At 39.1% G+C, this 24,932-nt stretch overlaps 1 protein-coding gene across 4 annotated transcripts in view; it reads left to right on the top strand.

The window, feature by feature from the left end:
- The window catches only part of LOC132404668 (protein sel-1 homolog 3-like), an 86,725-nt gene that overhangs the window by 39,999 nt on the left and 21,794 nt on the right, over positions 1 to 24,932 (top strand). For all 4 annotated transcript variants that reach the window (XM_059988996.1, XM_059988995.1, XM_059988994.1 and 1 more), the window contains exons 5-15: positions 444 to 559; positions 772 to 830; positions 2,577 to 2,709; positions 3,619 to 3,754; positions 9,941 to 10,099; positions 11,094 to 11,314; positions 14,754 to 14,933; positions 17,008 to 17,127; positions 18,668 to 18,808; positions 20,103 to 20,165; positions 21,118 to 21,294. In XM_059988996.1, the coding sequence (XP_059844979.1) occupies positions 444 to 559; positions 772 to 830; positions 2,577 to 2,709; positions 3,619 to 3,754; positions 9,941 to 10,099; positions 11,094 to 11,314; positions 14,754 to 14,933; positions 17,008 to 17,127; positions 18,668 to 18,808; positions 20,103 to 20,165; positions 21,118 to 21,294 (1,505 nt within the window). The remainder of the gene's footprint in view (positions 1 to 443; positions 560 to 771; positions 831 to 2,576; positions 2,710 to 3,618; positions 3,755 to 9,940; positions 10,100 to 11,093; positions 11,315 to 14,753; positions 14,934 to 17,007; positions 17,128 to 18,667; positions 18,809 to 20,102; positions 20,166 to 21,117; positions 21,295 to 24,932) is intronic.

Raw genomic sequence — 24,932 nt, 5'->3', positions numbered from 1 at the left:
TTCAATTGAATTTCGAAGTATGTAGGGGGATCCCATTGAAACCTTTTGAATGTTGAAAGGGCTAGACAGAGTAGATGTGGAAAGGATGTTTCCCTTGGTGGGGGAGTCTAGGACAAGCGGGCACAGCCTCAGGATTAAATGTCCATTTAAAACAGAGATGCGGAGAAATTTCTTTAGCCAAAGGGTGGTGAACTTGTGGAATTTGTTACCACAAGCAGCTGTGGAGGTCTGGTCGTTGGGTATATTTAAGGCAAAGCTTGATAGGTTCTTGATTGGACATGCCATCAAAGGTTGCAGGGAATGGGGCTGAGGAGAGGGAAAAAGGATCAGCCATGATTGAATGGCGAAGCAGACTCGATGGACCAAATGGCCTAACTCTGCTCCTATGTCCATGGTCTTATGGTCTTAATTGTTAATAACTGTGCTTTTATAATTTTCTCTAGGTAATATTCACTTTCAGGTGATATTGTCCTCTGGAAAATACATTGCAGGATTATCAAACTTCAGATTAGCTTTGAGGCGATGGTGTCGATTGGATTTCACCATACAAGGCAAACATGTAATTAATGTTTTTTTTAATTAAATGATTCCTGCTGTTCTTTAAACATAGTTTTTATCCTTCAGATGAAAAATATCTTTGCTATTTTTTTCAACTACAGCAAATAACATTTCATCTGAATAAAACAGCTGATAATGCTATTGTAATCAATTACCAACTTAGTAACCCACAACTTTGTAATTGGACTTCTGCTTGTTCAACATCTTTTGTAGATGACTTTGACAGCCAGCTATGGAGCAAAACTACAAGCCAAAAAAGAGGCATTTTATACGTAAGTTAATTTAAATATATTTATAACTTAATTTAATGTAATTTAAACATATTTATTGTAATATTTAATTACCTAATAATATTTAATTTCCTAATCAAAGTCAAAGTTGGAGTCAAAGTAAAATTCATTATCAAAGTATATATGCTACCTTGAAATTCATTTTGAGAATTGTTATCTTATGGTATTTATTTATCATAAGAGGTGCTTCATTTTGGTAGGTCAAATATGATGGCAGAATATAGCATTAATGGTAGGACACTTGGCAGTGTGGAGGATCAGAGGGATCTTAGGGTCCAAGTCCATAGGATGCTCAAAGCTGCTACGTAGGTTGACTCTGTGGTTAAGAAGGCATACGGTGCATTGGACTTCATCAATCGTGGGATTTAGTTTAAGAGCTGAGAGGAAATGTTGCAGCTATATAGGACCCTGGTCAGACCCCACTTGGAGTTCTGTGCTCAATTATGGTCTCCTCACTACAGGAAGGATGTGGAATCCATAGCAAGGGCGCAGAGGAGATTTACAAGGATGTTGCCTGGATTGGGGAGCATGCCTTATGAAAATAGGTTGAGTGAACGCAGCGTTTTCTCCTTGGAGAACTGGAGGATGAGAGGTGACCTGATAGAGGTATATAAGATTATGAGAGCCATTGATCATGTGGATAGTCAGAGGCTTTTTCCCAGGGCTGAAATGGCTAGCACGAGAGGGCATACTTTTAAGGTGCTTGGAAGTAGGTACAGAGAAAATGTCAGGGGTAAATTTTTTACTCAGAGTGCTGAGTGCATGCCAGCAGTGGTGGAGGCGGAAATGATAGGATCTTTTAAGAGACTTGTGGATGGTTACATGGAGCTTAGAAAAATAGAGGGCTATGGGTAAAGTCTCGGTAGTTCTAAGCTTTGTGGGCCAAAGGCCCTGTATTGTGCTGTATTGTTTCTATGTTTCTATATGATAACATAAGCAATGCAAAGATGTGTATCAACATGTTGTGTACCTGGAACCTACATATTATCAGTTCTTTGGTAATTACCTCATTTTGAATCGGAACTTTGAGAGTTTCCATACAGACACGTAATTTGCTGTTTACATTGCTGCAGTCCTTCTACTGGTGACATTACCACAGTAGTGTTTGATGGGGATTCAGTGATATTTGACCCTGTGACAATGAACCTGTCCAAATCAGAGTGGTGCAGGATTTGAAGCAAAACCTGGCCGTGCAACTTCCGTTCATGGTCATCTTATTGTTAGAAGCTAGAAGTATTGAAAATGTTGAAATGACATCAAAAAGCTGTTTTCAAGTTATTGAGCAGCTTGTTAAAATACATATGCATTACATTGCCAATATTCATGAGCAATTGCTAATGAAGTCAGGGTTCAATAGTTCTGAACACGATGAGGCGAGTGTATGAAGATGGTGATTGTGGACTTATGGTCCTAGTACTTTCCTTGCCTCATGCTTGCCAATGTGCTTCTCACCTCATTAATTGTTTAATGTGGTTGATTATTTTAATTAGTTGCATGACTGAGATAAACCAACTGAGTCCTTTTCTTTAACTTATAAATTCTATGACAAAGGAGAGAAAACATGATTAGCAATTCATCTCCATTGTAAATACATGTAAATAGTAATTAACTAAGTGTGTTTAATTGTTTCTATGTATGTAACAGAGTGTCAATTGCAGGAATATTTTAATTCCTTTGTATATGGAATGACGCAAGCGTCATTAACCTTTAAGTGTTATCCTTTCCCAGCTTTCCTGGAGATGTTCATTACAACGTTTCAGCTGGATACTTTATACTTGGGGGCAGCAACAATGTACAGAGTTTTCAGGGATTTCTTGGTCCTGTGAAATTTTACCGGGTCGTAAGTCGAAAAGGAAGAGAGGTAAAGGACGGATTCTGTGTACATGCAGAGGCTGACAAGAATTGTGTTCTATTAATTATCTTCACTGTAAAATAACTCCTTCACTATCACTTAATTCTGGGATGAATCGTTAGATGTTGGACAGACTTACAACTAAACTCACTGAAATTATCAAACAATTTCAGTTGCATTGTTCAAATGCTCTGAAGCTGGCCTTCATTTTGATAGTATACCTGTCCAAATTTAGCAGTTAATATACTTTATGTATGGATAAATGCATTGAGATATAGGCTCCTGAATCTAAAATCCAAATGCAATTAAGTACATATATATTTCAATGTTTGCACATGTCAGTCTGCCCACTACTGTTGTAACACGTGGTTATTTGAGTTACTGTTGCCTTTCTGAAAGTTTGAACTAATCTGACCGTTCTCCTCTGACCTCTCTCATTAACAAGTCATTTTCGCTCATAAAACTGCTACTCACTGATTTTTTTGTAGTTTGTTTTTCAAACCATTCTCTGTAAACTCTAGAGACTGTTATGTGTGGAAAATTACAGGAATAGTGGACACCTAGATGAAGGGAAAATGTCTCATTGTATTAAGGAGTGGGGAGATTAAACTGATGGAATAAAAATCCAGAAGGCATTAGGATATTGAAACAACTAGGGCCAAAGGTGTTCAGACAAGGTACTTTACCTGATTGAGGACATGACTAAATTCAGAAGGAACACTTTTATAATTTCAACAAAGTCTTGATATTCTTACAAAATGTATCAGGAAGAAATTTTCCCTCATTCTTCGATCCCTCCACCTTTACCACTTAACAAAAGTATACTATCTTTTCAAGAAACCATATTTGCATGGAAGCACTTAGACAAAGCAATTTTGCACCATAGCATACCTAACAATTTCTGTCTCATAATTGCAGATTTCAAATCCTCTTGAAATTGCTCACAATCTCGACAAACATATTGATCAGTACTATCAAAAATGCAAGCATTTCAATGCATTCATCATCAACTATTTCAAGTCATTTGGATTACACAAGAAAATTGAGCAGAAGAGTAAGTAAACTAAAATGGATGAAATGTGCAAGCAAGTGAAATAAGACTGCTTGATATGTGCACACAACAGAAGTACTGTACTGTATGTCATTATTGTAGTTATTGAATCTGAATGCAGAAAAATGATGAGCAAATTAAAAGCTGAGGTAAAAAGGTAATGGTTTAATCACTTACGTATTGGTTTGCAAAGTACCAATTATCACTGCATATCATACACAGAAAATACATAAAAAATGATGATGAAGGTCCTAACTCAAACAAAGATAAGCCCAATATAGATACCTAGCTACAGGTACCCTCACTAAGGGAATGTTGTATAGTAGTCACCTACTCTTCTCTGTTTAACCTCCATGGGGAGTTTAGCTGTCAATACTCACTATTTCTCCCTAACAAAGAGGAGACACTTCCAGCTAGTGGCGGCTTAAACGCAGTTCATTTATTTTTACTGATACACATTTAAGTTTAGTCTGTGCTCAATAGGCAATGCTGTTTGCAAAGCCGTCCCTTTAACTTCAGACTAATTATTGCTTGTAACTTGCATTAAGAACTGAAGAATTGCTCCCCTTTACAACAAGAAGCTGAACAAAGAATATCGGTTGGAAATTTAACTTACTCATAAACATCTTTTTCACCTCCATAAGTGTCAGCTGCTGTGTTAGAAAGCTGAGCTTGGCAAACCATCGACCCCCCCAACCCCGGGCCCTGGAGAGTTAATATCCTTCATAAAATGTAATGTTCTTAATCTTCTGATTTGTGGTATTTTTAAGACAATGCCATCCAGATATTTCCCAAGTAGAAACTTGTAAAGGTAAGGAGGTAAGGTATTCAAATTTTTCTTAACCAGATGCAAGTAGCAAATACTTTCAAAATAATCCTTTCTTGGGGGTGCTGCTTTAGTGGTGGTGCTTTTGTTACTGTCAAAAGAGAAACAGGCATCAATGATTCTAAGAATTCCCCAACTGGACCTGGTAAATGAAAAACTTCCACATTCTTGACTCGGGAAAACAAACTTGCTAGAAAAGTGGAAAGCTTATGCTGCAGGTGCACCACAATCACTGTTCACAAATTAAACTGAACATTTTTTGTTTGCATTATAACATAAAACCTAGTTTAATGATTTTAAGCAGGGAGTTAATTAAGCAGAGTGGTGTGGCATGCAGTGTAGAGAGACCAGGAACTACAGACACTGGAGCAACACAGCTGATGAAACCCTTGACCTGAAACATTGACTGTCACAGTTCAGATGAAGGGACTCAAGCCAAAATGCTGATGATCTCAATCCAGATGAACGGTCTCAACCTGACATGTTCAACTGTTCGTTTCCTTCCGCTGATGCTGGTTCTTGCAGCAGCTCAATTTGGCACGTAGTGATGCTTCCCCGCAGCTCCAGAGACCTGGGTTTGACCCTGACCGTAGGCGCGGTCCGTGCGGAGTTTGCATGTTCTGCCTTTTACTGTGCGTGTTTCCCCTTGGTCTCCGGTTTTCTCAAGTGGAGGAATGAGATTTCCCCGAGTGTCAGCATAGACTCAGTACATCAAATATTCTCTCTATCGTAAAGTTATATGATGCATAATTATCGGAGGTAAAATATTAATTTAGCAACTAAACAATGAACACTATATTAAGTTGTTGTTGCATTTTGGATTTCCATAGATATCTCCAATGGTATCCAAAATTGTCCTGTTTAGGGAATCCACAGCTTTAACAGTCTTGTCAAATGGATTTGAACACATGTGGCCTGGATTTCCTGTCAGCAACAAAACAACTGAAGCCACTACTGACCATGAGGAAAAAATCCCACAAAGATATGCTGAATTTGTGGGATGCATGTCCTGTCTTCTGATTTTCGTTGTTTTCTGACATAATTTCAAAGGGAGCCCTAGAGTCTAATAAGTACAATGTCATTAAACTAGCTGAGCAATGCATGCATTAAATAATTGTCACGCAGCAAATCAGCAACAAAAAGTACAACTTTTATATTACTTAATCCTCAAGCCAGAAGACACACACTCTCAACATTTTCGGAACAGCTTCTTCCACTCCGACATCAGATTTCTGAACGTACAATAAACCCATGTACATTATTTTGCTCTCTTTTTGCACTACTTAATTTAAAAAAAATATATATACAATATTCCTTCATGGAAGTTATAGTATATTTTATGCATTGCGCTATACTGCTGCCACAAAACAACAAGTTTTACAACATATGGTATTTCAGTGATAATAGGCATGATTCTGATTCTGATATTAATAGAACTCAAAAAGATTAAGGTGAAAACTAAAAGCTGTATAAGCATTTCAAATTTTTAAAATTATTATTTTTTTGAAATGCATACTTAAAGGAAGTTACAGAGCATATGTATAAAATTATACTTTTTTAGGAACTAAGAGTTTGCGAAACAATAGTTATGGTTTAGGGGAAGACATTTGATAAAATACTGCATTATAGGCTTATCATTAAGACGTAAGCTTCCTGTTGAAGTTTAAGATTTAAAACTGAAGAATAAGGTGGTGTGATTTGGCCCTGAACTTAGCTGCTCTCTTTCAGGAGTTTGCACGTTCATTCCAGGACTAAGCATCTTTCCTCCAGGTACTCTTGTTTCCTCTCACATCCCAAAGATATGCTGGTTACCCCTATCATAGGTGAATACTGGGAGAATCAGTGGACATGATGGTCCTATGGGATGAAATAGATAACTGGGAAAAGGAGGGAGAAATGGGACTGTGGGGATTGTTCTGAGTAGTTGCATGGACTTGATTGGTTAACTAGTCTCCTTGGATATTGTGAGAAATGGGTGGAAAACCAGCTATACAACAGAGAATAGTGGGGAGACGTGTTCCTAAGACTGAAGGGGTGAGTAAGGTAGTGTTTCCCAGGGAATGGTATGGGCACCATTAGTTTTCAGAATATGCATTAACTACTTGGATTTGGCTTGGACATGAGTGTGCAAGACACATTTTGAAAAATTGCAGAGAGTATGTAATTTGTACATTAATGCACTGGGAAGAGGTTAATAACATATCCAGGAAGATATAGAGAGGCTGGTCAAGTGGGCAAACACCTGGCAAATGAAATTTATCCCAGAGAAACATAAAATGTTACATTCCTGAAAGAAGAACTGAAGAAAGTAATTTAAACTGGAGGACAAACTTGTAAATTGGGTTTAAGGACAGAGATGACTTTACGTTTATATACACAAAGCATTGAAAGTGACAGGGCTGATTGAAAAAGTAGTTAAATGTCGTGCAGGATCCTTGGTTTTATAAGTAGAGGAGTACAGTGTCAGAACTTGGAGGTGACAATGAACATCTATCAAATGCTGGTTCACCCACATCTGGAGTACACTGTCCAATTCTAGGTGCCGTATTTGGAAAAGACGTGAAGACTCTGGAGAGGGTGCAGAGAAAATGTACTTAAATTATTCTAGGGATGAGGGGTATTTAGTCATGGGGGTAGCATTGAGAAGCCAGAAGAGAAAATGTTAAAAGGGGATCTTCTGAAGTAATGAAATCCGTGATGTATTTAGATTGAGAGAAACTATTGTCTTTGGTAGAAGAATTGGGGAGAAAAGCTTGACTGGAAAAACAAATCACTGAGCTCTGAGGAAGGGGTGGGATTTTGTTAAACCATGCACATATGGAAGGAGGATATGATAGAGTTGTAGAGAAATACAGGTTAGAAGTAGGCCCTTCAACCGCGTGTCCTATTGACCATCAAGCAAAACACACCAGTCTGTTAACCTATCAACTCTCATGTCTTTAGGAGGTGAGAGGAAACTGGAGTAGCTGGAGAAGACCAATATGGCCACGGAAGAACATGCTCCACTCAAAAAGCTCCTGAAGTCAGGATTGAACCCAGGTTGCCAGTCAGCAATTCTACCACCAATCTTGAAGTTTCTGTCAATTTAATGGACTAACATTATCAAACAGTATTAGTTTCCATTTTTAATTTTGACTGCCAAGCTTTGGGTGATTAATTGCTGGTTGCACTGATATGCTAACAGAGGAAAGTTTTAATAGATGTTTGATAAATTCCTTGGGGGACATAACACATCCAACTTTTTGTTTAATTCTGTTTTGTTTTGTATACTTCGATCCTGCCTCCAATATGATAAAATCAGAGTTTTTAAATACATAGTTATGTTCAGAATCTGTGAAGGCTGAGAAAGTGCTCAGGCCAGGCAAACTGAAAGCAATTGTGCTTCGAAAGACCAGGCAGCATTGACACTGCCTCAGTCAAAGGATGCACGACCTTGTGCTACTCCCTGTAAAGAATGCACAACAGTCATGCTGACAAGTCCACAGAGCTCACTTGGCTCAGTTTGGGGGACACAGAAATTAAACTGGAGGATACAGTTTTAAAGAGGAGCTCATTGCTGATTTCAGATGAAACATGGAGCTGACACAGATGAGGTTGCTGAACTCAGCAGATCGCTCACTAGGTGTTCTACACTCACCAACTAGGCACGTGTGTTCTGGACACTCAGTAGCAATAGCACTGTGCCTTCTCTGCACTCACTATTGTGAGTACTGCCTGTTCTCTACACAGTACTGTGATATTATGTGTTGTCTACATGGTAGTGTTAACACTGTATACACTTGGTAGTATGAACAGTGTACGTTGTATGCCCTTGGCAGTGTGAAAGCTGTGAGTTCTCTACATTCACAGTACATACTAGGAAGTGTGAGCTCTGACTGTGTTATACATTTTTAGTGTGTATAAATTGTGTTCTCTGTACTTAATCGTGTGATTCCCTTCCATTCTCTATAAACTCACTGTGCATCCTTTATACTCAGTGATATGAGCAACATGTGTTGCAATCAGTTAAGGGGCCTGGGGTTGCCCCAGGAATACCCACAAGGATATTGATATCCTTCTGGTTGAAAATTATTAGCTCGTTCCCAGCAATAGATACCCTCTTGGTTAAAACTTATAGCTACAGTAGTTTCCATCAATAGATTCTTACAGCTGGGATCCAAACAGCTCTTCTAACTTTCACCAAAGCTGACATGATGTTAAATTCAGAACAGAAGTTCTTGACCATGGGAATACTGCAGTATAAGACTGTGTCTTTTCTGAACGGTAGAGGATCTTTCCAAATAGAGGCCTGGCATTGAGATACGGATGTCAGGGGTGATGGATCAATCGATTGCTGCTGATTGTTTGTCCAGTCTGGTCTATAAGAATTACATTTGTTTGGATTGTGTGCTGCCTTAGTTTAATAACTATATTATGCACTTTCATGATAATGAAACAAACTGCTTGTAAAATATTCCCTAATCTACTTATATTTGCAGCCAGTTTAAAAATGTAACAGTGTCATTACATAGGACTGGTTACACTGTTTATGCACAGAGGGTCCAAAGACAATATTGCAGAATTTGAAATTTGTACATTGAGTACAACATACAATTTTCTAATAATAGTATAATATTTGATAGAATTTCTAAGTCAGACATTTATCAGAAACAGCCATAATGTAAATTAGAGCAACACACACAAAATGCTGGTGGAACACAGCAGGCCAGGCAGCATCTATAGGAAGTACAGTTGACGTTTCGGGCTGAGACCCTGACGAGACACAGAAAAAAATCTATTTTTGGAAACTACTGTAGCTAATAAGTTTTAACCAAGAGGGTATCTATTGCCGGGAACTAGCTAATAATCTTCAACCAGAAGGATATCAATATCCTTGTGGGTATTCCTGGGGCAACCCCAGGCCCCTTAACTGATTGTAACACATGTTGCTCACATCATTGAGTATAAAGAATGCACAGTGAGTTTTTTGAGAATGGAAGGGAATCACACGATTAAGTACAGAGAACACAATTTATACACACTAAAAATGTATAACACAGTCAGAGCTCACACTTCCTAGTATGTGCTGTGAATATAGAGAAATCACAGCTTTCACACTGCCAAGGGCATACAACGTACACTGTTCATACTACCAAGTGTATACAATGTTCACACTACCATGTAGACAACACATAATCACACTACTGTGCAGAGAACAGGCAGTACCAGATGCTGCCTGGCCTGCTGCTTTCCACTAGCATTTTGTGTGTGTTGCTTGTATTTCCAGCATCTGCAGATTTCCTCGTGTTTGCGTATGTAAATTAGAGTATATTTTTTGCACCTCAGCAATAATGGTCAATAATTATAATCCTTTTTCTTCACAGGAAGAAACAGTAATTACTACTTATGGTTACTGAATCAATATGGGCCAATAAATAATGATGACAATAAGTGTCCAGTGTGGCCATGGGGGCAAAGGACAGATAAGCACTATGCAGCATTATTTGATCTACTTCAAACAATGGATTCAGAGTCATTTCAAGGTAACCTCAAATACTTTGAATAGCACAAAATATAAAATATATCCGATCATTTTAACTGGTGTTGCTGCTTTTGTTTTACTTTATGTTCTGTTGTCCTCCTTGTCCACTTCTGCTCCTACCCCTACCACACCCATCTGCTTCAGCTTTGATTCAAGTGCACAGGAGTTGGGTCACTGTTGTTCTGTAGCTCACAAGTGTGATAAGACATTTGTGAACCGAGCCAACTTCTACCTTCATTGTGTGGAAAAATATAGTGACCACATAACATCTTGTCTTTATGAGACAACATCTGGAACACATCATTTATTCAGCGACTCAACTTCCACTGAGTATACTGATGCCATCTGTGGTGATGTTGAATGATGACCCTCCCTCTCTTGTATCCTCTGAAAGTACGTCTGTTCCTTAGCCTTGACCTACAAATGGATGAGTTAATGGCACGCAGTTATGTTATAAATTGTGGGCAGAAGGCTGCCACATTCCAGTGTTCACTTTGCTGATAGGTTACATTCATCAACTGAGTGTTATCAAAAAGATGCTGGATTTGGGATCATCAACTGACTACAAAATGAATCACTGGCAGATTTCAGTGGACATTCTCTTTCAAGTTAAAATAGAATGTTACAATTCAGAGATTATTTTAAAAGGAAGAGCTGAGGCTTTATAAAGCGTTGGCCAGACCACACTTGGAATGTGTGTTGAGCAGTTTTGGGCCCCTTTCTTAAAAAAAGGGTTCAGAGGAGGTTCATGAGAATCATCCTGAAAATGAATAATGCTGGTTTTAGATGGCGGGTCAAGCAATGTCTGTGGTGAGAGAAAGGATTAACATTTCAAAATGATATTCCTATTGGAAGAGCTATAAAATAAGTTATTTAAGGATTTCTGATTAGTTTACGGGTAAGCAGATAAGAGGTACATTATTGCAGAAAGTGTATTTCATTTTATTTGCTTTTATCTAAGAGTTTAATAATTATTATTGTGTTTTTATGCCTAGATTTCACTCATTTACCAAATTTACATTCCATGCTGCTTAAAGTTGGTGAGAAACTTTTTTGGAATACAATGAAGAAACTTGTTGGTGCAATTGGTTTCAAGCACGTTGGCGACCTGATCCCATCATTAACCGTGGCCAGCTGCTGTGGTTACTATAAAGCAGCCTACTTGCTGGGAGTCATTTTTGAGACAGGTCTGGGTGTGGAAGTACAACTGTCAAAGGTAACACAATTTGGCAGGTTATTGAGGTGAACAGGCCTTTCATATACTTCGATTTTATATCCATGATAGGCTTATTTTCCTTCAGTTCTACATTTACTATAACTAGGCAACAATGAGAGCATAGTCTTGAGCAAGTTTTAGACATCTTCAACAAAGGATCAAGATTATCTAAGAAATATTTGATGGCAATGGACAGAACAAATGTTCTTTGATGTTTGTAAAGTTAAGGTGGGATTGATTTGATTTAATCAGGTCTGTACTCCAGCAAAGAAAAGAGATTGGTGGATGAAACAAAGACTGAAGTCCATCTGATTCATCTTCTACCATCCAATGATAGAACATGAATCAAATGGGCTTTAGTCTTTGATAGAAAGATGATGAAGTTGCTGACTAACTATTATAATCAATTGCTTGCCTTTAGTCTACAAACACACAGACCTGAATGAGGAAAACTTCAATGGTTGAAAGTCACCTGTTCTTCTCCAGCATGTTATACTTCCTATATCATGCTCAAGTTATTAATACCACAGTATATCCCAAAATAACTCTTCTAACATGCATTTAGAAGAATTGATACAATTTGACTTTAGATTTTGCCAGCTGCCTGTTCCATGAATTAGGTATTGATTCGCCAATAACCCTGACATTGATTTGGCATGGGAAGGAAGTGGTAACAGTTATGAATCTCACGTGGGGAAATAGAACCGTGGGATTTCTGGATTTTAGAGTCATTGAAATCTACAGCACAGAAACAGGCCCTTCGGCCCATTTGTCTGTGTTGAACCATTAGTATGTCTAGTCCCAACAACCTGCACCCAGACCATACCCTTTTTAAACTAACCCCCCGTCCATGTGCCTATCTGAATTTATCTTAAATGTCGAAACCAAACCCGCATCCATTGCTTGTGTTGACACCTCATACCACACTCTCATTACTCTCTGAGTGAAGTTCCCCCTCGTTCTACTTTTCATCCTTAACCTATGACCTCTAGTTGAGGTCTCACCCAACCTCAGTGGAAAAAACTTGCTTGCATTTACCCTATCTATACTCCTCATAATTTTGTGTACCTCTATCAAACCTCCTCTCAATCTTCTACGTTCTAGGGAATAGAGTTCTAACCGATGCAATTTATCCAAGTCCCAGCAACATCCTTGTAATTTTTCTCTGCAGCCTTTCAAACTTATTCACGTTTTTCCTGTAGGTAGATGACCTAACCTGGACAGAGTGCTCTAAATCAGGCCTCACCAACTTCAACATAACAACTCCTGTACTCAACACATTGATTTTTGAAGGCCAGTGTGCCAAAATGCTTTCTTTATGACCCAATATACCTTCATAATGAAGACATAATTTCAATAAATTATGGACCTGTATACCCAGATCCCTCTGTCCAACCACACTCCTCAGTGCCCTACTGCTCACCATGCAAGACTTACCCTGGTTGGTCCTCCCAAAGTGCAACATCTCACACTTAACTGAATTAAATTCCATCTGCCATTTTTCCAGCTGGTCCAGGTAGTCTTCCTCACTGTCCACTACAATCTTGGCGTCATCTGCAAATTTGCTGATCCAGTTCTCCACATTATCATCCAGATTGTTGGTAACAATGGACCCAGCACTGATTCCTGTAGCGCACCAATAGTCACAGGCCTCCAGTCAGAGTAGCAACCATCTACTACCCCACAAAGTCAATCTCTAATCCAACTTACTCCCTCATCTTGAATGCTAAGTGACTGAACCTTCTTCACCAAATTCCCATGCAGAACCTTGTCAAAGGCCTTGCTAACATCCATGCAGAAAGTATCCACTACCTTGCCTGGTAGCTTATTCTAAAAACACTATAAGATTGGTTAGACACGACCTACCATTCACAAAGCCACATTGACTGTCCCTAATCAGTCCCTGTCTATTCGAATACTTTATATTCAGTCCCTTACAATACCTTTCAATAACTTTCCCACTACTTAGAGTCTTTCTTAAACAACAGAATTGCATTAGCTATCCTTCAATCCTCTGCCACCTCACCTGTGACTAAGATGTTCTGTTAAATATCTATGCCAGGGCCCCAGAAGTTTCTGCACTGCCCTCCCACAGAGTCCAGGGAACACTTTGTCAGACCCTGGAGATCTTAGGCAGCAAACACCTCCTCTTCTGTAATCTGTATAGGGTCCATGACCTTGCTGCTGCTTTGCTTCATTTCAAAAGACCATTTCCCAAGTAAATACAGATGTAAAATATCCATTTCAGATCTCCCCCAGCTCTTTTGGATCCATAAATAGATTATCTCTCTGATCTTCCAGAGACCAATTTGGTCCCTGCTATCTTTTCGCTCTTAATATATCTGTAGAACTCCTTGGGATTCTCCCTCACCTTGTCTGCTACAGCAACCTCATGTCTTATTTTAGCCCTCCTGGTTTCCTTTTTAAGTGTCCTCTTGCATTTCATATGCTCCTCAGGTACCTCATTTGTTCCTACCTGCTATACACCCTCTTCTTTTCTTAACCAGGGCCTCAATATCTCTCAAAAACCAAAGTTCCCTAAACCTGTTCTCCTTGTCCTTTATTCTAACAGGAACATATAAAATTCTGTACTCTCAAAATTGAATTTAGCAAGTACATCTTTGCCAGAAAACAACCTATCCCAATCCACATTTGCCAGATCCTTTCTGATACCATCAAATTCGGGATATGTCTGTCCATGGCCTCCTCTACCGTCACTTCAATTCCACAGACCACTCCCACTCCAATATGTCTGTCCACGGCCTCCTCTACCGTCAAGATGAGGCCACACACAGGTCGATGGAGCAATATCTCCAATAAGGTAGGATATCAACAATAAGGTAGGAGACTACCTTATCTCCCGCCTAGGTAGCCTCCTACCTGTCGACATGAACATTCAACTCACAGACCTCCGTTGATACCCCTGCCCCACCCCCCCCCAATCCCATCCCTATCTATAATTTTAGTCTGGTTCTCTTTCTCTCTCTTTTTCCCCCTCACTATAATCTCCCCCCAGCCCTACCTTTCTTTCTCTTTTATTTCCCATAATTCTCCACCTTCCCCCTAGCCCATTTCCCTTTGGCCTATCACTTCCCAGCTCTCTACTTCATCCCTCCCCCCCGACCATCCCATGTTACTTCACTCCTGATGAAGGGTTTCGGCCTGAAACGTCGTCACTACCTCCTCCAAATAGATGCTGTCTGGTCTGCTGAGTTCTGCCAGCATTTTGTGTTTTTATTTATTTCCAGCATCTGCAGATTCACTCGTGTTGCCTCTGATGGTTTGTAGATGAATTTTGACTGGCAAACATTAGTGAAAGGTTCACTAATTCTCTTTTTCCTCGATAAACACACTGGGCTTTCATTGATAAAGAGTACAATTGTGATAGATAATTGTTGCATGTGGTAATTAAAGTAGCAACCCATTGATATTCCATCAGGGCATGCTGTATAGTCTGGTTGCTGCACAAGGAAATGACAGACTTGCATTAATGCACCTTGGATACAAGCATAATCAGGGGATTGATGGTTACTCCTGGGATTATGATGCATCATATGGTTACTACTTAAACATTGCCCAACGAACTATTAAAGATCGCCACGTATTTGATGGTGAACAGGTGAGTGTTATTTTATGGCATTTTCTAAATAATGAGAATATCTGTTATTGTTTCTGGGTACATTAGTGTATATATTTGCTGGGACCTTTATCCTTTTTTGTTTTTTTTTGGTTCATTGAGGTTGTTATGGCCTGGAGTGGTAGTGGGGACAAGCTCCCACTACCTATTAAATGCTCCCAATGGCACGCATCTCAAATAGCCTCTGACCACCAAGTTCAGCTCCTGGTCTTCAAGTGTGGTTTAGCTACTGAGCCTGGCGGAACCATTTCTACTGACTGGAGAAGGGGCAAATATGTGTTACTGGCACTTTAAAACGAGTTGCTTCAGGCAGATGGGGGTTTTCAGCCACGGTTGGCAGCTCATCTAGCAGAGGAAAATTCTTATCTCAAACCTCTGCTGCCTTGCAGCTTTACCCACTCATGGGGAGGGCTTTGGGAGTAAAGTCCGAGGAAAAATTCGGAGATGGAATCCCTAAAGCGGTTCTCCGTTGAGTTCAATGTTGACTGGTACCTTCTGCAAAACTGCTGGTACCAAACTCTTATCGGTCTCTGCAGTTCCATCGGCTGTGTGGCATGGGCAACAGCTTGCCCTCCATATCATAGTGCCATGGCTTGCGTATCACATCAACACCTGGGGCGCAACATCCTTGGTTGACCCCGATTAACAGAGGGCTTCAACTTTTTCTTTCTTGCATTATATGGATTGTGCTGTATGTTTTCTGTGTTTCTATCTCATCCCTGCCATTGCGCCTCCCTTCATTTCATCCCTCAAAAACAGTTGGATCCATTGGGCGGGTCATGCCATATACAATCTTTCCTCTGAAAATCTTTCTGACACCTGTCTGTCCTCTCCATATAAAGACTGAGAGCCAGAGGTGATTGGATCTCCTTGTACATTTCATCTCACTGGTGATCACAACCTGTGTTATTGAAGTTGTATCATCCATGCATATCTCCAATAAATCATGGAAAGTCTCTCTTCATTTAAATTCTGAACCTAATGGTTCATGGGACATTATTTGCCTTCCAACTGAAAGGCTTTTTCACAGGCAGTTACGAGTCACCACATTTCTGTGTGAAGCAACATATTGCCCCAAGTGAACTACATTTGGTTTTGCAACAACCTGAAAGTTTCATGGTCACCCGTCAGTAATGCTAACTTTATATTTCGATCTCAACTGTCATAATTGATCTTGAGTTCATGGTCCAGACCTCTGGGTTGCTAGTTAGGAACCTAACCGCTATGCTACACTACCCTATTAATTAGTTTCAAATAATGAGCCTGAACCACTGGGGGAGTTTTAGCCACAGACGATGTTATCAGCACTTGCAATGACCGCCACCCTTTCACACCCCTCTTCCCCTGAGATCAGGATCATTCTTCCCATATGGTTCAGCTGATGTGCAAAATTATCCCCCATTGCTCTATATATACTTAGTACTAGGATTGTTCATCGATTAGTTGGAGTCACTATGCAATTTTCTTTTAGAATTTCCATATTGTAGTTTTCAACCTACAATTGGTGCTGTGTTTTTCTACTTCTGTCAATGATTCTGCTTGTGTCTGGTTGATAGCCACCTTTTCTCTCTGGAACCATGGGCCAGCACATGTATTCCTGTCTTAAGCCTTAACAGCAAGTGTTAACGCTAGGTTTTGACATGCTTTATGACCTGCAGCCCAAGATGCAAGTGAGATCTCATTTAGGACCAACCAAGCTGCCTTTCGGAACATGAACAGAAATAGTAAATTTCTGACTTTTCCAGACGTTTCTCAGTGGGAAAAGCAACATGATCTCCTTTCTCAGATAGTGTCCAAAAGGAATGTTATGCAGCGAAAGGTTTCAAACCATGTGTAACTGTCCCAGAAGTCAAGTTTAATGACTTATGATAATGGTAACACTGTTCAACCTGGGAATGACCAGAGCAGTATTCTCTTCTGGGAACAAGGGCTTTTAGATCTTGAAAGATATTGAAATACATCTTCAATACATGACTGTATTTTTAGGCCTATATCTGTACAATATCTTTAACATGATTATTTCAAATAATTTTGCAATAACGTTTTGACTTTTCAGGCTTTTGTTGAATCTGTAAGGTTAATGGATGATTCAGTTTTGCAGCATCAAACTAAAGAAAACCATGACCTCTTTATCTGGCTCCGATACCAGGCAGAGCGTGGAGATGCATTTGCTCAGGTATATGTTGCACATGTTGGTGAGACTTTAATTAATCTGGTTGCTGTTGAAAGGATGGGCCTTGGGTGGGGAGGAAGAGGAGGAAGTATAAAGGAGTTCTACTTTAAATAAATCCAGCCGATAGAAAATGTTGCCTTATCCCACAAAAATAATCAGACAATTGGTTAAAGGAATGGTTGTGAGGATTTACTAAAACTATTGTGGTAAGATCTTCATAAAACATAGGAATCCTATTTATATTCATTAAGAATTTATGAATGCAGACTTCAGACTATTGGCAGCCAGGCGTTTGCTGAACATTTTGAGATTATTTCCTATTAACTGTACTTATAATATAGGTTACTTAGAAAATAGTTTTGGATCTACTAATTGGTAATGTGAGATAACTTATTAATAACTGATATTAATATTTCTCATTATTAAGTCATTAGATCTGGAGCCATGAGTAAGTAATAGAATGGAAGTATTTCTCCTTAGCTAACCACAATTTACCGAGTATTCATTTGTGTTCACTAATCTGGACCCAAATTCATTTATTTTTTTTAATCATTTGACTCTTCACACCGTTTCCTTTATACTGCCTATCAGATAATTTACCTCCTCCTTCCCAATCTCTCCCAAAACACTATTCCACTGGCCTTCTTGTGGTCTCAGCATCTTGCAAGCTCATTGTTATAACACTTAATTTACTTGTTGCTCCCAGTTTACAAGTAAATATCTCAACTGTCCATTTTCCTCTCCTCTGAATTAACAGTCCCAAGCATTGGTAGGGGATACGCTTACCAATATTTGCCCCCTACCACTAATTCCATCTGTTAGAACTGTGAATCCAAAAATCAGTACCTCATTTTGTATTTCCCCGAGTCATTGGGAAACAACCCTCGGTCCAGAATCTCATTGTAGTTCATTATATTGAGATTACATCAAACAGTAGCCATGGCAACATAACATATAAGACCAAATCTTTCTAATGTGTAACTAATATCATAAATGGCTGCAGTATATGACCAAGTTCTCTTCAGCCAATGACGTGGTGATCATGTCCTCCTTCTGTATTTCTCTCTTATTCAATAGCTGATGGTAATTCATTTTTCTAGTAAGCAAATCTTTCACTTCTATATAATTATCTGTGGAACTTCCTCCTTAAAACCTAGTTCATGTCTTTAGAAACCCAACTTTGTCTGAGATTTCGAACATTTCTCAGAAAATCACTGCCAAAACTATTGATTTTTTTTTTGTATTCTAAAGTCACTGTATAAAGATATTGATGATGAAGATGAGGGAGGAGGAATTATCAGTAATAGTGGAATATTTTCCAAAGTATTGCAAATAACTATATTCAATCCGAATTAAATATTAAAACCATATTAAGTATAGGAATTAAATCTGAGTTTTAAAGATGCCCAACAACAATAATAACATCTTTTTAATCATTGAAAAGAATTGGTCAAATGTTAACTATAACTTAATAAACATTGGAAAGTAATTGAATATACAATCTAACTTAGTCAATCAACACAAATAAAATGTTCTTTTACAGCAAAAACTTGCAAGAATGCTTTACTGGGGTCAACAGGGTATAACACGTGATGTGCAAGCTGCATTAAAGTGGTATTCCAGAAGTGCAATGGAGTCAAAAAATCCATTATCATTGTATGAGTATGGACTTTTTCTTATTAAGGTAAGTGGTACGTACTTCTGAATATAATTATTCAGGTACATTGGATTCATTTGCTCTTTTATTTACATCAGGGTTAAGCATCATAGACCTCCGCCTGATTAGATAGGCTAATGTATTGGTGTAAATATAGTCCCTATTTGACACTTGATTTTCATATCAGTTCACAAGAAGTATAAACAAGCCAACAACAATGTTCTCTCTTGGGCAAATATCCCCTGTATTGAAGCCCAGTTGTACTCAGTTTGTTCACTGGGCAGGCCATGCCTTCGACATGCCCAATACCAGACTCCCAAAACAGGCACTCTTTTTCCAAGTCTTGTCGAGAGAAGAGATTTTCGGATGGACTGAAGAAAATATTCAAGGATGTAATCAAATCTTCCTCTAAAAACCCTTCATTCTCAGTAACTCCTGAGAATCACTGGCACGTGACTACTCAAAGTGGAGAGGGAGCACTCGTCCATACAGGTCACCTTTTCAGAAACCACCCATATACACCCCTCCCTCTCTGCCTCAGCTGTGCGAAAGTGGTTGGTTCCCACATTGGACTCATTGGTCAGCTCGGAACTCAGCAAGTCCCCTCAATCCTGAGAGAATGCTTATAAGGATTGTCTCATTCAAAAATACTCCCCAAAGGATTGGGGAAAAGATGTCAGATATAAATAATTAATATGTGTGCCTTTGCAGCAGAGTGATCACAAAAACATGAATATTTGGACTCTGCTAATTCTATCTTTGCAATTTTTATCCATATGTAATAATGTAATAAGCAGAAAATGCCGGGGATAACCATAAATGATCCCCGAGTGTTAAATAAACAACTTTTCATTGTATTCCACAATTCTATTTCAGATCTTAGTCTTGGAGAATTTTAGCCATTTTTTGGAAGAACTGCTCATTTTAATTGCAATAATTCACTACCACCTCAATTTTTGTATCATGCCAATTATGTTTTATCATTATTTTCAGATAAACATGGTCATAAATTACTAAAAATGATCGATGTTTCAAAATAAACCATTCATAATTACCACTTCTTGATGGAGAGGGGAGAGCAGAAATAGAATTGTGGTTCCTTGTTTACTCATAGATAATCTTCAGCAACTGGAATTGGTTTGAATACGTTCCTCTTTATATAACTGTACCTTTGAAACACTTCACTGGAAAGAGGTGGGATGACAGTGCAATACTTTATATCAAAGAATGGGTGATGGTGTGCAGGGAGTGTGGAATAATGGATTAATCCTGAAGTACATATCTTTACATTAATTCTGCAATGTTTTAACACTCTTTTTAGGGCCAAGGTGTGAAAAAGAATACAAGGTTGGGTTTAAGATTTATGAACGAAGCAGCCTCCAAGGTAAATATTCATATAAAGTAACTGTGCAAGTGGTTAGCTTTTATTTCTGTTTATTCATGTGAGTTTAATATTAAAAGTGTTGAGAATTAAGCAGTAGTCAAGCCCTGCCAGTGTTCATCCTGCAGACCTTGTACCATGAGCATTGAAAACCATTCTCTGGTATATGACATGAGGCAGTGTAAAAAGCACAGAGAAGTCCACCTGGTCTCTGCCAACATTTCCATGTCGTTCAAGTTTCTCCAGCCTATTCCTGTATTCCAATTCATTTTTCTTTCATGAATACATCATCTTCCTCCATATGTGGTTGTTTTATCCCCATCTACCAACACAATAGCATATCTGCATGGATTATACACTTCCTGAGAAACATGCCCATGTGCACCGTACTGAGGTGCATTACTCCTCTCCTCACCCAACACAGGTCTCCTGCGAGTCTGCCCCAGTGCACCTCACCTTTATGCATGTACCCTTACGCGCTGACCATTCTTCTTTCCAGGGCACCTGGTCCTCCTAACCTTATCCCATTTCTCTTGGGTGTTATACAGTATTTATGTCTCCTTGTTCTACACTAAGTTACAAATATATTTCTTTGCAACTGGTCCTTTTTATGTTCTTGGAGATTCTTATCAAACCTTCCCTTAGACTTCTCTTTTCCAGCTACGTGCTGTTTACTGATTTTATACTGCCTGTTTCCATGATCTGTTAAAGTAAGCAAACCAATTATATCTTACTCGTGTTTATATCTTTAATTCTGATAAATTGCCCCGGGACTAGCTAATTTAGTTTAATTTCATTTTCTTAGTGGGCATGGAAAAGCAAGGACTTTCATCTAAGCTGTTGAAGCTGTGCTTTGATCAGTAACGGAATGTGTTCCAAACCCATTCGTATAGAAACTATCAGAAAATACAGCTTTTATAACTTCAAGTATTAAGTTAATTTATTTTTAAAACAGGGATCCCATGAAGCACTTAATGGTTTGGGATGGTATTATGAAACCGTTGAAAAGGATTTTGTGAAAGCTGCAGCTTATTGGGAAGAAGCAAAAGAAATGGGCAATCTCGATTCAATTCATAATCTTGGAGTACTTTATGAAACTGGAAAATATCCCGGCAAACCCATCAAAAATGTGGTAAGTATATACAGAATTCTGAACACTGATCCTTTATTTATCATCAGAAATTATATTAGGTTTCGTTTTTGTAAACGCATTCTTTATTAACTTTTCATCGAAATAGAATTAACATCTTGATATCTCTTGCATATACCTCACATTTCCGTACAAAGTGAAGCAAGCTATTCACCGCAGGAAACTCAGTGTGTATTAGCAGAACATTTTTTAACTTTGCCAGTCATGCTCTGCCGTTCTATGATTCCTGTTTTTAAGTCGATTTTCAATCCACTTTGCAATTTTGTCTTGATATTAAATTTTGTGCTCAACAGCACCTCTACTGGCCACTCAGTGTAATGAACCCTCACCTAATCCTAATTTTGTGCGGACTGTGTCTCCTCCGTCAGTGAGGGGTATTGGGAATGATCAGATATACCCGAACAAATCCAAAAAAAAAACATACAAATAAGGAGTAGGAATAGTCTAGTTGGTCCCTGAAGCTTGCTCTGCTTTTCAATAAAATTATGGCTGGTCTGATTGTAACCTTAACTTCTCATACCTGTCTATCCACAGGTAAGCCTTCACCAATTTCACCCCTTGGTTATCAAAAACCCACAGTATATTCCTTTATTTAAGAATAATGAAAAACTCTTTGAGGAAGAGAGCTCCAGAGAACTTCAACTCTGACAGAAAACATTTTGCCTCAGTGTTAGCAGTAATATACAACAGATTACTAACAGATCCTCAAAGGCCCATATTCTAGGGAATAATTTCTTCTGTGCCTTGATGTACTTGCTCAGACATAGAAGAAATGTCCATGTAAGGCTAAAATCCAGCATGTCAGGACCCTGTTGAACTTATCACTGTTCCATTGTCATCAATGGAAATCTGATGAATTGCATTGAATTTCAGCTGGTTTACAGTCATAATAAATATCACACTGAAACAGACCCTTCTGCTCACCAAGTCAATAGTTACACCAATCCTACGTTAATCCCATTTTTTATTTTCCTTATATTTTCAGTGCAGGGGGATGGGAACCAGAGTGCCAGGGCAGTAAGTGAAGTGGTTGTGGGAGAAGATGAGAACGACAGGGAACAAAAGCTGAGCATGATGGGAGTAATGTTGTGAGTTGCAGCTGTCTCAGTGCAAGGAGTATTGTGGATGAGCTTAGAGCACGGATCTGCACGTGGAATTACCACATTAATGAGACTTGGTGCAGGAGGAACAGGGCTGGCAGCTCAAAGTTCCAGGTTTCAGTTGTTTTAGACATGATTGGGGGATTATTAAAGGGGTGAGGTGGTGTTTCTAATCAGAGAAAATGTCACAGCAGCGCTCAGACCTGACTGACTGGAGACGAGACAGGTGGAATCGAGGAATAACAAAGGGATGACCATGTTACTGGAATTATATCCAATAGTCAGAGGGATTTAGAGGAGAAAGGTAGCAGAGAGATAGCAGACAGTTGCAAGAAAAATTATGTTATGATAGTAGGTGATTTTAACTTTCACATATGACTCCCATACTTTAAAAAAGATTAGATGTGATAGTGTTTGTCAAATGTGTTCAGGAAAGTTTCCTTAATCAATATATAGAGGTCCAACTGGAGAAAGTGTGATACTCAATCTCCTATTAGGAAACAAGCACTGAGCAGGCAACAGAAGTTTGCCAGAACTCAGAACATGCTGAGGAACATTCTGGATCCAGTGATCATAATCCCATTAGTTTCACAATAGTTGTGGAGAAGGATAAATCTGGGCCTTGGATTCAGATCTTAGATTAATAAAGAACAATTCTGATGGCATGAGAAAATATCTGTCATGTGTGGATTGGGATAGGTTGTCTGACAAAGGGATGATTTGTAAATGGCAAGACTGCAAAGGTGAAATTTTGAGAGTACAGAGTTTGTATGTTCCTGTTGGAATAAAAGGAGAGGCTGTTTGGTTCAGGGAGCCTTGGTTTTCAAGAAATATTGAAGACCTGACTAAGAAGAAGAAGAAGAAGGAGGAGGAGGTGTAGAGCAGGTACAGGCATCAAAGAACAATGAGGTGCTTATAGAATATAAGAAATGCAGGAGAACAATTAAAAAGAAATCAAGAAGGCTAAAAGAAGATGAAAGAGAATCTAAGGGCTTAAGAACAAAGAGATAACAAGGGGAAAAATTGGTTGACTTGAGAATCAGCGTGGTCATATATGTGTGGAGTCGAAAGAGATAAGGAAGATCTAAAATGGATTTTTTGAATCTCTATTCACTAGGAAGATGGACACAGAATCTATGTAGAACTGAGGCAAAACAGAAGTGAGGTCATAAAGTATATACAGATTACAGAAGAGAAGGTTCTTAACATCTTGAGGCAAATTAGGGTCAATAAATCCCCAGGATCTGACAAGGTGTCCCCTTGGATTGTATTGGAGACTAGTTCAGAAATAGCAGGAGCCCTGGCAGAAGTATATTTAAAACGTGCTTAGCCACAAGCGAGGTGCCAGAGGACCGGAGGATAGCCGATGTCAAACACATGAGATTCTGTAGAAGATGGAAATCCAGAGCAACACACACAAAAAGCTGAAGGGACTCAGCAGGACAGGAAGCATTTATAGAAATGAATAAACAGTCTATATTTCAGGCCAATGCCCTTCATCAGGACTGGCAAGGAAGGAAGAAAAAGCCAGTTGGGAAAATGGACTGAAAAGTGAAAATAATTTAGTGCAGATAAATGTGAGATGCTGCTCTTTGGGAGGACAAACCAGTGAATAGTAGATCACCGAGGAATATGGTAGAAGAGAGGGATCTGGCAATATCTTGAAAATGATGTCACAGGTAGATAAGGGTCATAAAGAAAGCATTTAGCTATTGTTCTTCATAAATCAAAGTATTGAGTACAAGAGTTAGGATATTATATTGAAGTTGTATAAGGGAGGCCTAATTTAGAGTATTGTGTGCAGCTATGGTCACCTACCTACAGGAAAGATATCAATAAGATTGAAAGAAAATTTGCAAGGATATTGCTGGGACTTGAGGACTTGAGTTATAGGGAAAGGTTTAATAGGACTTTATTCCCTGGATCATCGGAGGGTGGGGGGAGGGCTGATAGAGGTATACAAAGTTATCAGGGGTATAGATAGGGTAAATGCAAACAGACTTTTTTCCACTGAGGTTCGGCGAAACTAGAACTGGAGGTCAAGGGTTAGGGGTGAAAGGTGAAATATTTAAGGGAAACCTGAGGAGAAACCTGTTCGTTCAGAGGGTGGTGCAAGTATGGGACAATTGGCTAGCAGAAGTGGTGGATGCAGTTTGGCTTTCAACATTTAAGAGAATTTTGGATAAGTACATGGAATGGAGGGGTATGCATGGATATGGTCCAGGTGCAGGTTATTGGGACGAGGCAGAAGACAAATTTGCCACAGACTAGACAGAACAAACGGTCTGTTTCTGTGTTGTAGGGCTCTATGACTCTACCATCTCTCACCTAGATTCCACCATTCACCTACGCGGCAGGAGCAATTTACAAAGACCAACTCACCTGCAAAACTGTGTGACCTGGGGACCTGGCAGGAAACTAGGACACCCAGATGAAATCCACGTGGTCCAACAGAGACTGCAAATCCCACACTGACCACAGCTGAGGTTAGGATTGAACCTGGATTTTTGGCATCGTGAG

The sequence above is a fragment of the Hypanus sabinus genome, chromosome 14 (genome assembly GCF_030144855.1).
Source record: "Hypanus sabinus isolate sHypSab1 chromosome 14, sHypSab1.hap1, whole genome shotgun sequence".
NCBI classification, from domain to species: Eukaryota; Metazoa; Chordata; class Chondrichthyes; order Myliobatiformes; family Dasyatidae; genus Hypanus; species Hypanus sabinus.
The sequence above is the reverse complement of the archived record's forward strand: the minus strand, read 5'-3'. Positions and strand labels throughout refer to the sequence as shown.